Source organism: Oncorhynchus gorbuscha, linkage group LG09 (genome assembly GCF_021184085.1).
Source record: "Oncorhynchus gorbuscha isolate QuinsamMale2020 ecotype Even-year linkage group LG09, OgorEven_v1.0, whole genome shotgun sequence".
In the NCBI taxonomy this organism is placed as follows: Eukaryota; Metazoa; Chordata; class Actinopteri; order Salmoniformes; family Salmonidae; genus Oncorhynchus; species Oncorhynchus gorbuscha.
In genome coordinates this window covers 3,568,346-3,581,638 of record NC_060181.1, presented here as the reverse complement: position 1 = coordinate 3,581,638, position 13,293 = coordinate 3,568,346, and the positions used below count along the sequence as shown (strand labels likewise).

Below are 13,293 nucleotides of genomic sequence, written 5' to 3'. Positions count from 1 at the left end.
TGTGGCGAACACCAAACGTGTTCGCATATTTTCTTCTGTCCACTCTTCCATAAAGCCCAGCTCCGTGGAGTGAACAGCTTAAAGTTGTCCTCCTTCAGGTTTATCTTTGGTCTCTTTGTTGACTCTCTGATGAATGCCCTCCTTGCACGGTCTGGTCTGTGAGTTTTGGTGGGAGGCCCTCTCTTGGCAGGTTTGTTGTGATGCCATATTCTTTCCATTTTTTAATAATGGATTTAATGGTGCTCTGTGGGATGTTCAAAGTTCTGATATGTTTTATAACCCAACCCTGATCTGTACTTTTCCACAACTTTGTCCCTGACCTGTTTGGAGAGCTCCTTGGTCGTCATCGTGCACCTTGCTAAGTGGTGTTGCAGACTCTGGGGCCTTTCAGAACAGGTGTATATATACTGAGATCATGCGACACCTAGATTGCACACAGGTGGACTTTATTTAGCTTGTTATGTGACTTCTGAAGGTAATTAGTTTCTTCTGTGACTTCTGAAGGTATTTGTGCCGCTTGCTTGGTTGTGCCCCTTGCTTAGTGGTGTTGCAGACTCTGGGCCATTTCAGAGCAGGTGTGTGTATATATACTGAGCTCATGTGACAGATCATGTGACACTGAGATTGCATATTGGTGGACTTTATTTAAACTAATTATGTGACTTCTGAAGGTAATTGGTTGCACCAGATCTTATTTGAAGGCTTCATAGCAAAAGGGTGTATGTATACAGTTGAAGTCGGAAGTTTACATACACCTTAGACAAATACAGTTAAACTCAGTTTTTCACAATTCCTGACATTTAATCCTATAAACAATTCCCTGTCTTAGGTCAGTTAGGATCACCACTTTATTTTAAGAATGTGAAATGTCAGAATAATAGTAGAGAGAATGATTTATTTGTGTATTGCTGAGGCTAGGGTTCGTGCAGATATCCAAGGATTATGTGACATCTAGAAAGAGACGGATATGAGGAAATAAATGATTGATATCGATATATTATTGTGTTAATTCGGGAAACGGTAACTCATTAAATAAACTTTTCCCGTGGTGCCCCAAAATAATTAATTGTTACATGATTAATTTAATTGAGTATTAATTAAACGTTGGAGGTAATTATTCAATAAATAGCAGTCATCACATGAATGATAGTCACTTCACGACACTACTCATCGTCAAACCACCATGCATAGTCTCTCTCGCATTTTGATTGTAGGGCTGAATGATGTACAATGAGCAGATCGTAGTGCGCCCTCTTCAGGCAACCATTAAAACATTCAAAAAAACATTAAAAAAAAATACTAGAAATGAGCAGACGTATTTGTTGATGTTATGTATATAATATGGCCACTTTATTAGTGGAAACAAATGTTTATTTTAAAGGCTAATGTCGGTCTGACTCTACACACTACCAACCTCTCTAAAGACATGGGTGAGCTGGAGAGAAGTGTTACTGATTCCTCTCTTTTTTTAAATCTTCTAACGAGCGGGGAGAGAACAGACGTGTAAAGCCCTCGTGGGCTGCCAAACAGAGTGTGGATCGTTGGATTCTTGGATGGGAATCTGTTTCTCACTTCCCAGCTGCTATCTCTGCCATAGCAGCATGGGACCAAACTACACGGACGAGTACATTGGCAAAGCCTCAATAGAAAGAGCTTCTTTTGATTTAGGAGTTGACAGCTCCTGCTAACATGACAGACCACTAGAACTAGCATGTGTAGACGTGAAACCACATGCTAAACACCTCAAGGCATTGGAATCCTCCCCCAACTGGTTGAGCTGACCAGGATGTCACTACTGATCATGTCTAAACAATTATTGACCCCATCGGCTCGAAAGGACCATGAAAAGGAGTCACACCATCTATGTTTATGAGGTGTCATATGAACCCAGGGTTGTTAGAGGTGCATGATGTCATTTAAACCCAGGGTTGTTAGAGGTTCATGATGTCATTTAAACCCAGGGTTGTTAGAGGTTCATTATGAGGTGTCATATGAACCCAGGGTTGATAGAGGTTCATGATGTCATTTAAACCCAGGGTTGTTAAAGGTTCATGATGTCATTTAAACCCAGGGTTGTTAGAGGTTCATTATGAGGTGTCATTTAAACCCAGGGTTGTTAGAGGTTCATGATGTCATTTAAACCCAGGGTTGTTAGAGGTTCATTATGAGGTGTCATTTAAACCCAGGGTTGTTAGAGGTTCATGATGTCATTTAAACCCAGGGTTGTTAGAGGGTCATGATGTCATTTAAACCCAGGGTTGTTAGAGGTTCATGATGTCATTTAAACCCAGGGTTGTTGGAGGAAGGGTTAGATGTAGGGTTGTTGGAGGTTCATGATGTCATTTAAACCCAGGGTTGTTGGAGGAAGGGTTAGATGTAGGGTTGTTGGAGGTTCATGATGTCATTTAAACCCAGGGTTGTTAGAGGAAGGGTTAGATGTAGGGTTGTTGGAGGTTCATGATGTCATTTAAACCCAGGGTTGTTAGAGGAAGGGTTAGATGTAGGGTTGTTGGAGGAAGGGTTAGATGTAGGGTTGTTGGAGGAAGGGTTAGATGTAGGGTTGTAATGTGATGACGCAGTGTGTATTGTACGGTGCTGTGTTGTTGTGAACTGTGATTAGTGGAGTGATGGTATGTGATGCATCATTATAGGGGGGGGGGGTAGTGTATGGAGGATGTCACATTTAAAGTAAGACAATAAGTCCAAGTCTCTCTTTCTCTTATCTAATCTATACAGGTCCGTCCAGACAGAGTCCTCTCCTGGTCACTCTGAGTGGAAACTACTCTTCTCCTCTCAGCATCACCAGCTCTAACAACAAGGTCTACCTCCACTGGTCCTTCGACCACACCACCAGCCACAAAGGCTTCCGCATACGATACTCAGGTGAGTCCATGAAGAGTGTGTGTGTGTGTGTGTGTGTGTGTGTGTGTGTGTGTGTGTGTGTGTGTGTGTGTGTGTGTGTGTGTGTGTGTGTGTGTGTGTGTGTGTGTGTGTGTGTGTGTGTGTGTGTGTGTGTGTGTGTGTGTGTGTGTGTGTGTGTGTGTCCAACAGGTGGTCTCATGTTTAAACCCTGCGTGAGTTGGTATTCTGGTCTCTTCCCCTCCTAAAGATGAAGGATGTGTTGATATAAGGACAACTGCATTACGTTGGATGAGTTATCACCGCATCAATATTTAAAGAGCTCCCTCTGTTACGTATCAACACTCCTCAGGCAGATTGACTAATCACCCCTCCATCGTTCTCCCTCTCTCACCACAGTCCTCCCTCCCTCCCTCCCTCCCTCCCTCCATCGTTCTCCCTCTCTCACCACAGTCCTCCCTCCCTCCCTCCATCGTTCTCCCTCTCTCACCACAGTCCTCCCTCCCTCACTCCCTCTCTCACCACAGAGTTAGTGGCAGGCATCTCCTCTCTGGTTGGCTGAGTTAGTGGCAGGCATCTCCTCTCAGGTTGGCTGAGTTAGTGGCAGGCATCTCCTCTCTGGTTGGCTGAGTTAGTGGCAGGCATCTCCTCTCAGGTTGGCTGAGTTAGTGGCAGGCATCTCCTCTCAGGTTGGCTGAGTTAGTGGCAGGCATCTCCTCTCAGGTTGGCTGAGTTAGTGGCAGGCATCTCCTCTCTGGTTGGCTGAGTTAGTGGCAGGCATCTCCTCTCAGGTTGGCTGAGTTAGTGGCAGGCATCTCCTCTCAGGTTGGCTGAGTTAGTGGCAGGCATCTCCTCTCTGGTTGGCTGAGTTAGTGGCAGGCATCTCCTCTCTGGTTGGCTGAGTTAGTGGCAGGCATCTCCTCTCTGGTTGGCTGAGTTAGTGGCAGGCATCTCCTCTCTGGTTGGCTGAGTTAGTGGCAGGCATCTCCTCTCAGATTGGCTGAGTTAGTGGCAGGCATCTCCTCTCTGGTTGGCTGAGTTAGTGGCAGGCATCTCCTCTCAGGTTGGCTGAGTTAGTGGCAGGCATCTCCTCTCTGGTTGGCTGAGTTAGTGGCAGGCATCTCCTCTCTGGTTGGCTGAGTTAGTGGCAGGCATCTCCTCTCTGGTTGGCTGAGTTAGTGGCAGGCATCTCCTCTCTGGTTGGCTGAGTTAGTGGCAGGCATCTCCTCTCTGGTTGGCTGAGTTAGTGGCAGGCATCTCCTCTCAGGTTGGCTGAGTTAGTGGCAGGCATCTCCTCTCTGGTTGGCTGAGTTAGTGGCAGGCATCTCCTCTCTGGTTGGCTGAGTTAGTGGCAGGCATCTCCTCTCTGGTTGGCTGAGTTAGTGGCAGGCATCTCCTCTCTGGTTGGCTGAGTTAGTGGCAGGCATCTCCTCTCTGGTTGGCTGAGTTAGTGGCAGGCATCTCCTCTCTGGTTGGCTGAGTTAGTGGCAGGCATCTCCTCTCAGGTTGGCTGAGTTAGTGGCAGGCATCTCCTCTCAGGTTGGCTGAGTTAGTGGCAGGCATCTCCTCTCTGGTTGGCTGAGTTAGTGGCAGGCATCTCCTCTCTGGTTGGCTGAGTTAGTGGCAGGCATCTCCTCTCTGGTTGGCTGAGTTAGTGGCAGGCATCTCCTCTCTGGTTGGCTGAGTTAGTGGCAGGCATCTCCTCTCTGGTTGGCTGAGTTAGTGGCAGGCATCTCCTCTCTGGTTGGCTGAGTTAGTGGCAGGCATCTCCTCTCTGGTTGGCTGAGTTAGTGGCAGGCATCTCCTCTCTGGTTGGCTGAGTTAGTGGCAGGCATCTCCTCTCTGGTTGGCTGAGTTAGTGGCAGGCATCTCCTCTCTGGTTGGCTGAGTTAGTGGCAGGCATCTCCTCTCTGGTTGGCTGAGTTAGTGGCAGGCATCTCCTCTCTGGTTGGCTGAGTTAGTGGCAGGCATCTCCTCTCTGGTTGGCTGAGTTAGTGGCAGGCATCTCCTCTCTGGTTGGCTGAGTTAGTGGCAGGCATCTCCTCTCTGGTTGGCTGAGTTAGTGGCAGGCATCTCCTCTCTGGTTGGCTGAGTTAGTGGCAGGCATCTCCTCTCTGGTTGGCTGAGTTAGTGGCAGGCATCTCCTCTCTGGTTGGCTGAGTTAGTGGCAGACATCTCCTCTCTGGTTGGCTGAGTTAGTGGCAGGCATCTCCTCTCTGGTTGGTTGGCTTCATCAATATGGAGTTGCCTTCTGTAAGGAACCTCAGTGGGAACCAGACAGATGGCGAGAACAGATTCTACGTTTTGTTTTCTTTATCAATCCATCTTTGATCTCCATGGCCCTTTGTCATCTCCTCCATCACCAGCTGTAGGAATACACCTGCTCCCTCGCTCCCTCGCTCCCTCGTTCCCTCGCTCCCTCGTTCCTCGCTCCCTCGTTCCCTCGTTCCCTCATTCCCTCGCTTCCTCGTTCCTTCGATCCCTCTCACCCTCGCTCCCTCTCACCCTCGCTCCATCTCACCCTCGCTCCCTCACTCCCTTGTTCCCTCGTTCCCTCGCTCCCTCGCTTCCTCGTTCCCTCGCTCCTTCGCACCCTCGCTCCCTCGCTCCCTCGCTCCCTCATTCCCTCGCTCCCTCGCTCCCTCGTTCCCTCGCTCCCTCGCTTCCTCGTTCCCTCGTTCCCTCGCTCCCTCGTTCCCTCGCTCCCTCGTTCCCTCGTTCCCTCGTTCCCTCGCTCCCTCGTTCCCTCGCTCCCTCGTTCCTTCGCTCCATATCACCCTCGCTCCCTCTCACCCTCGCTCCATCTCACCTTCGCTCCCTCTCTCCCTCGTTCCCTCGCTCCCTCGCTCCCTCGCTCCTTCGCACCCTCACTCCCTCGCTCCCTCGTTCCCTCGTTCCCTCGCTCCCTCGCTCCCTCGTTCCCTCGCTCCCTCGCTTCCTCGTTCCCTCGTTCCCTCGCTCCCTCGTTCCCTCGCTCCCTCGTTCCCTCGTTCCCTCGCTCCCTCGCTTCCTCGTTCCCTCGTTCCCTCGCTCCCTCGTTCCCTCGCTCCCTCGTTCCCTCGTTCCCTCGTTCCCTCGCTCCCTCGTTCCCTCGCTCCCTCGTTCCTTCGCTCCATATCACCCTCGCTCCCTCTCACCCTCGCTCCATCTCACCTTCGCTCCCTCTCTCCCTCGTTCCCTCGTTCCCTCGCTCCCTCGCTTCCTCGTTCCCTCGCTCCCTCGCTCCCTCGCTCCTTCGCACCCTCACTCCCTCGCTCCCTCGTTCCCTCGTTCCCTCGCTCCCTCGCTCCCTCGTTCCCTCGCTCCCTCGCTTCCTCGTTCCCTCGTTCCCTCGCTCCCTCGTTCCCTCGCTCCCTCGTTCCCTCGTTCCCTCGTTCCCTCGCTCCCTCGTTCCCTCGCTCCCTCATTCCTTCGCTCCATATCACCCTCGCTCCCTCTCACCCTCGCTCCATCTCACCTTCGCTCCCTCTCTCCCTCGTTCCCTCGTTCCCTCGCTCCCTCGCTTCCTCGCTTCCTCGTTCCCTCGTTCCCTCGCTCCCTCGTTCCCTCGTTCCCTCGTTCCCTCGCTCCCTCGTTCCCTCGCTCCCTCGTTCCTTCGCTCCATATCACCCTCGCTCCCTCTCACCCTCGCTCCATCTCACCTTCGCTCCCTCTCTCCCTCGTTCCCTCGTTCCCTCGCTCCCTCGCTTCCTCGTTCCCTCGCTCCCTCGCTCCCTCGCTCCCTCGTTCCCTCGTTCCCTCGCTCCCTCGCTCCCTCGTTCCCTCGTTCCTTCGCTCCCTCGCTCCCTCGTTCCCTCGCTCCCTCGCTCCCTCGTTCCCTCGCTCCCTCGCTTCCTCGTTCCCTCGCTCCCTCGCTCCCTCGTTCCCTCGATCCCTCGCTCCCACGATCCCTCGCTCCCTCGCTCCCTCGTTCCCTCGTTCCTTCGCTCCCTCGCTCCCTCGTTCCCTCGCTCCCTCTCAACCTCGCTCCCTCTCACCCTCGCTCCCTCGCTCCCTCTCACCCTCGCTCCCTCGTTCCCTCGTTCCCTTGTTCCTTCGCTCCCTCGCTCCCTCGTTCCCTCGCTCCCTCTCAACCTCGCTCCCTCTCACCCTCGCTCCCTCGCTCCCTCTCTCCCTCGCTCCCTTGTTCCCTCGCTCCCTCGTTCCCTCGCTCCCTCCTTCCTCATTCCCTCGCTCCCTCGCTCCTTCGCACCCTCGCTCCCTCGCTCCCTCGCTCTCTCGTTCCCTCGCTCCCTCGCTTCCTCGTTCCCTCGCTCCCTCGCTTCCTCGTTCCCTCGCTCCCTCGTTCCCTTGCTCCCTCACTGCCTCGTTCCCTCGCTCCCTCATTCCCTCGCTCCCTCGCTCCCTCACTCCCTCGCTCCCTGGTTCCCTCGTTCCCTCGCTCCCTTGTTCCTTCGCTCCCTCTCACCCTCGCTCCCTCGCTCCCTCGTTACCTCGCTCCCCTTCTTTTCTTGCTATCTCATTTTTTCTGTTCCCTTTCTTTCTTCCTTCTCTCCCTGTTTTGCACCCTATTGCCTTCATAGTACACTACTGTCCTAAATTAGGGAATACGGTGCTATTTGGGATGCACCCCCTGGGGCAGAGCCAAAATCACAATGCACTGTCCCCCGGCTACTTTGGTTCCCTTATCTAACACCTATTGAATATGATCTGGTGTTTTACAGTGTTAAATCCCCATTATGGGGCTTTCTTATCTAATAATACCTATTGAATATGATCTGGTGTTTTACAGTGTTAAATCCCCATTATGGGGCTCTCTTATCTAGCACCTATTCCCCACCAATACAACAAAACACGTTTTAAAATGTTCTGCCTCTGTGAAACAATTGGTTTGAGAGAGAGCTACAGAGGCCCATAAACTGCTTATACAATCACACGGTTAACAACAACGAACGGCCATAACTTTTTTACACCCGTAGGGGAATGTGAATTGTCTGTTCATTGCGTTGGATGGGATACAGCGTTTCGGGTCCAGAATTAGCATTTTTATGGAGATATTTATAGCAATATAGTCATTGAGATTAACCGTAATGAATGATACACTTTTCTGTGTTCGTGGTCCACTTCCTCGCTAATCTCCCCTGCGCTCAATGCCACACTTCACGTCACACGTTATCATTCCAATGGGATTCATCTCAAATTCCTCTGACATAGCTTCTCTACTGCTGTGTGTGTGTGTGTGTGTGTGTGTGTGTGTGTGTGTGTGTGTGTGTGTGTGTGTGTGTGTGTGTGTGTGTGTGTGTGTGTGTGTGTGTGTGTGTGTGTGTGTGTGTGTGTGTGTGTGTGTGTGTGTGTGTGCGTGCGTGCGTGCGTGCGTGCGTGCGTGCGTGTGTGTGTGTGTGTGTGTGTGTGTGTGTGTGTGTGTGTGTGTGTGTGTGTGTGTGTGTGTGTGTGTGTGTGTGTGTGTGTGTGTGTGTCCATGTCCGTACAGCAGTCTATATTTCAGATCCCCATTTAGTCCGAGAGAAACCCAACCCCAGACGTGTTGCATCACTCAGAATGGGATTGTTACATTTGTGTATTTAGACATGTTATGATCTCTGGCCTCAGTCTAGCATCCATTTCTGTTTTGCAGAGATGTCTCTGTGTGTCTCTCTCTCTCTCCCTTATTTTGTTGTTTTTGAAAACACATCTAATTTAGATATTCCAGTTTTTCCATCTGTAGGTTCTCTACTATCTGTTGATAAACAACTGCTTGCTAAGTTGGAGCAAAGGAATATTTCTCAGTTAGAATACTGTTTAAAGGCTCAGCTAGAATACTGTTTAAAGGCTCAGCTCTGCTCACTGTCGTTGTACAGTATATTATCACAGTATATTAACACTGTCGTTGAACAGTATATTATCGCTGTATATTATCTCTGTCGTTGAACAGTATATTATCACAGTATATTAACACTGTCGTTGAACAGTATATTATCACAGTATATTAACACAGTCGTTGAACAGTATATTATCGCTGTATATTATCTCTGTCGTTGAACAGTATATTATCACTGTATATTATCACTGTCGTTGAACAGTATATTAACACAGTCGTTGAACAGTATATTATCACAGTATATTATCTCTGTCGTTGTACAGTATATTATCGCTGTATATTATCTCTGTCGTTGTACAGTGTATTATCACAGTGTATTATCACTGTCGTTGTACAGTATATTATCACTGTCGTTGAACAGTATATATTATCACTGTCGTTGTACAGTATATTATCACTGTATATTATCTCTGTCATTGTACAGTATATTTTCACTGTTGTTGTACAGTATATTATCGCAGTATATTATCTCTGTCATTGTACAGTATATTATCACTGTATATTATCTCTGTCGTTGTGCAGTATATTATCACTGTCGTTGTACAGTATATTATCGCAGTATATTATCTCTGTCGTTGTACAATTTACTATCACTGTTGTTGAACAGTATGTTATCTCTGTCGTTGTACAGTATATTATCACTGTAGTTATACAATTTACTATCACTGTTGTTGAACAGTATGTTATCTATGTCGTTGTACAGTATATTATCACTGTCGTTGTACAATTTAATATCACTGTTGTTGAACAGTATGTTATCTCTGTCGTTGTACAGTATATTATCACTGTAGTTATACAATTTACAATCACTGTTGTTGAACAGTATGTTATCTCTGTCGTTGTACAGTATATTATCGCAGTATATTATCACTGTCGTTGTACAATTTACTATCACTGTTGTTGAACAGTATGTTATCTCTGTCGTTGTACAGTATATTATCACTGTAGTTATACAATTTACTATCACTGTTGTTGAACAGTATGTTATCTCTGTCGTTGTACAGTATATTATCACAGTACATTATCTCTGTCGTTGAACAGTATATTATCACAGTATATCATCACTGTCGTTGTACAGTATATTATCACAGTATATTATCTCTGTCGTTGAACAGTATATTATCACTGTCGTTATACAATTTACTATCACTGTTGTTGAACAGTATGTTATCTCTGTCGTTGTACAGTATATTATCGCAGTATATTATCACTGTCGTTGTACAATTTACTATCACTGTTGTTGAACAGTATGTTATCTCTATCGTTGTACAGTATATTATCACTGTAGTTATACAATTTACTATCACTGTTGTTGAACAGTATGTTATCTCTGTCGTTGTACAGTATATTATCACAGTACATTATCTCTGTCGGTGAACAGTATATTATCACAGTATATCATCACTGTCGTTGTACAGTATATTATCACAGTATATTATCTCTGTCGTTGAACAGTATATTATCACTGTCGTTATACAATTTACTATCACTGTTGTTGAACAATATGTTATCTCTGTTGTTGTACTGTATATTATCACTGTCGTTGTACAGTATATTATATCTGTCGTTGTACAGTATATTATCACTGTTGTTGTACAGTATATTATCACTGTCGTTGAACAGTATATTATCACTGTATATTATCGCTGTCGTTGTACAGTATATTATCTCTGTCGTTCTGCAGTATATTATCACAGTATATTATCACTGTCGTTGTACAGTATATTATCACTGTCGTTGTACAGTATATTATCACTGTCGTTGTACAGTATATTATCACTGTATATTATCACTGTCGTTGTACAGTATATTATCTCTGTCGTTGTACAGTATATTATCACTGTATATTATCACTGTCGTTGTACAGTATATTATCACTGTATATTATCACTGTCGTTGTACAGTATATTATCTCTGTAGTTGTACAGTATATTATCACTGTATATTATCACTGTCGTTGTACAGTATATTATCACTGTATATTATCACTGTCGTTGTACAGTATATTATCTCTGTCGTTGTACAGTATATTATCTCTGTCGTTGTACAGTATATTATCTCTGTCGTTGTACAGTATATTATATCTGACGCTGTACAGTATATTATCTCTGTCGCTGTACAGTATATTATCTCTGTCGCTGTACAGTATATTATCTCTGTCGCTGTACAGTATATTATATCTGTCGTTGTACAGTATATTATCTCTGTCGCTGTACAGTATATTATCTCTGTCGCTGTACAGTATATTATCTCTGTCGTTGTACAGTATATTATCTCTGTCGCTGTACAGTATATTATCTCTGTCGCTGTACAGTATATTATCTCTGTCGTTGTACAGTATATTATCTCTGTCGCTGTACAGTATATTATCTCTGTCGTTGTACAGTATATTATCACTGTATATTATCACTGTCGTTGTACAGTATATTATCACTGTATATTATCACTGTCGTTGAACAGTATATTATCTCTGTCGTTGTACAGTATATTATCACTGTATATTATCACTGTCGTTGTACAGTATATTATCACTGTATATTATCACTGTCGTTGAACAGTATATTATCTCTGTCGCTGTACAGTATATTATCACTGTTTCGACCAACTATTGTTTCTTGTTTTTTCACAATATCATATGCCACCCCCCCTCCCTAACAACCTTCTCTTATATTAACAATATTTTCACCAACTTTTGAAACTTATCAGACTTTTCAGACATTTAAACATAATAGTTGTTACTTTGTTTATTCACAGCAGCGTATTGCAGCCCAGCTAGCAAACTGTGGAAACTTTTCAGATTTAGTCCAAATATTTCAATGTTGTTGCTGTTGTGTTTTCATTAAATGTGGTTGTTTGTTTATCCACAGCGTCATACTGCAGCCCACCAAGCAACCCTCTCAATGGAACAGTCCACAGTCAGACAGGCACCAAGCTAGGCAGTACCCTGCGCTTCAGCTGTGACCAGGGCTTTCGTCTGATTGGCCAAAGCAGTGCCACCTGCACCCGCACCCTCCAGGGGATTTATATATGGAACGCCCCCGTACCGCTCTGCCAAGGTAAGGATATGAACCACAGTGAATCTACATACAGTATGGAACGCCCCCGCACCACTCTGCCAAGGTAAGGATATGAACCACAGTGAATCTACATACAGTATGGAACGCCCCCGTTCAGCTCTGCCAAGGTAAGGATATGAACCACAGTGAATCTACATACAGTATGGAACGCCCCCGTACCGCTCTGCCAAGGTAAGAATATGAACCACAGTGAATCTACATACAGTATGGAACGTCCCCGTACCGCTCTGCCAAGGTAAGGATATGAACCACAGTGAATCTACATACAGTATGGAACGCCCCCGTACCGCTCTGCCAAGGTAAGAATATGAACCACAGTGAATCTACATACAGTATGGAACGTCCCCGTACCGCTCTGCCAAGGTAAGGATATGAACCACAGTGAATCTACATACAGTATGGAACGCCCCCGCACCGCTCTGCCAAGGTAAGGATATGAACCACAGTGAATCTACATACAGTATGGAACGCCCCTGTACCGCTCTGCCAAGGTAAGGATATTAAACATATAACTTACATACAGTGGGGAGAACAAGTATTTGATCCACTGCTGATTTTGCAGGTTTTCCTACTTACAAAGAACGTGGAGGTCTGTAATGTTTATCATAGGTACACTTCAACTGTGAGAGACGGAATCTAAAACAAAAATCCAGAAAATCCGATTGTATGATTTTTTAAGTAATTCATTTGTTGCATCCTGTTTCCATTGATCATCCTTGAGATGTTTCTACAACTTGATTGGAGTCCACCTGTGGTAAATTCAATTGATTGGACACAATCTGGAAAGGCTCACACATGTCTATAAAAGGTCCCACAGTTGACAGTGCATGATAGAGCAAAAACCAAGCCATGAGGTCGAAGGAATTGTCCGTAGAGCTCCGAGACAGGATTGTGTCGAGGCACAGATTTGGGAAAAGGTACCAAAAATGTAATTGAAGGTCCCCAAGAACACAGTTGCCTCCATCATTCTTAAATGGAAGAAGTTTGGAACCACCAAGACTCTTTCTAGAGCTGGCCACCCGGCCAAATAGAGCAATTGGGGGAGAAAGGCCTTGGTCGGGGAGATGACCAAGAACCCGATGGTCACTCTGACAGAGGTCTAGAGTTCCTCCTTTGAGATGGGAGAACCTTCCAGAAGGACAACCATTTATGCAGCACTCCACAAATCAGGCCTTTATGGTAGAGTGGCCAGATGGAAGCCACTCCTCAGTAAAAGGCACATTGCAGCCCACTTGGAGTTTTACAAAAGGCCCCTAAAGGACTCTCAGACCATGAGAAACAAAATTCTCTGGTCTGATGAAACCAAGATTGAACTATTTGGTCTGAATGCCAAGCGTCATGTTTGGAGGAAACCTGGCACCATCCCTACAGTGAAGCGTGGTGGTGGCAGCATCATGCCGTTGGGATGTTTTTCAGCGGCATGATTGAGGGATGGTATCAAGGGAAAGATGAACGGAGCAAAGTACAGAGAGATCCTTGAGGAAAACCTGCTCAAGAGCGCTCAGCACCTCAGACTGGGAAGAAGGTTCACCCTTCAAT

General features: G+C 46.5%; 1 protein-coding gene across 1 annotated transcript in view; it reads left to right on the top strand.

Annotated features, from left to right (window-relative positions):
• LOC124042645 (CUB and sushi domain-containing protein 1-like) overlaps positions 1-13,293 on the top strand; it is an 842,040-nt gene that overhangs the window by 710,036 nt on the left and 118,711 nt on the right. Inside the window, 2 exon segments of the mRNA XM_046360721.1 lie at positions 2,737-2,883; positions 11,545-11,733. Coding sequence (XP_046216677.1) covers positions 2,737-2,883; positions 11,545-11,733 — 336 coding nt within the window.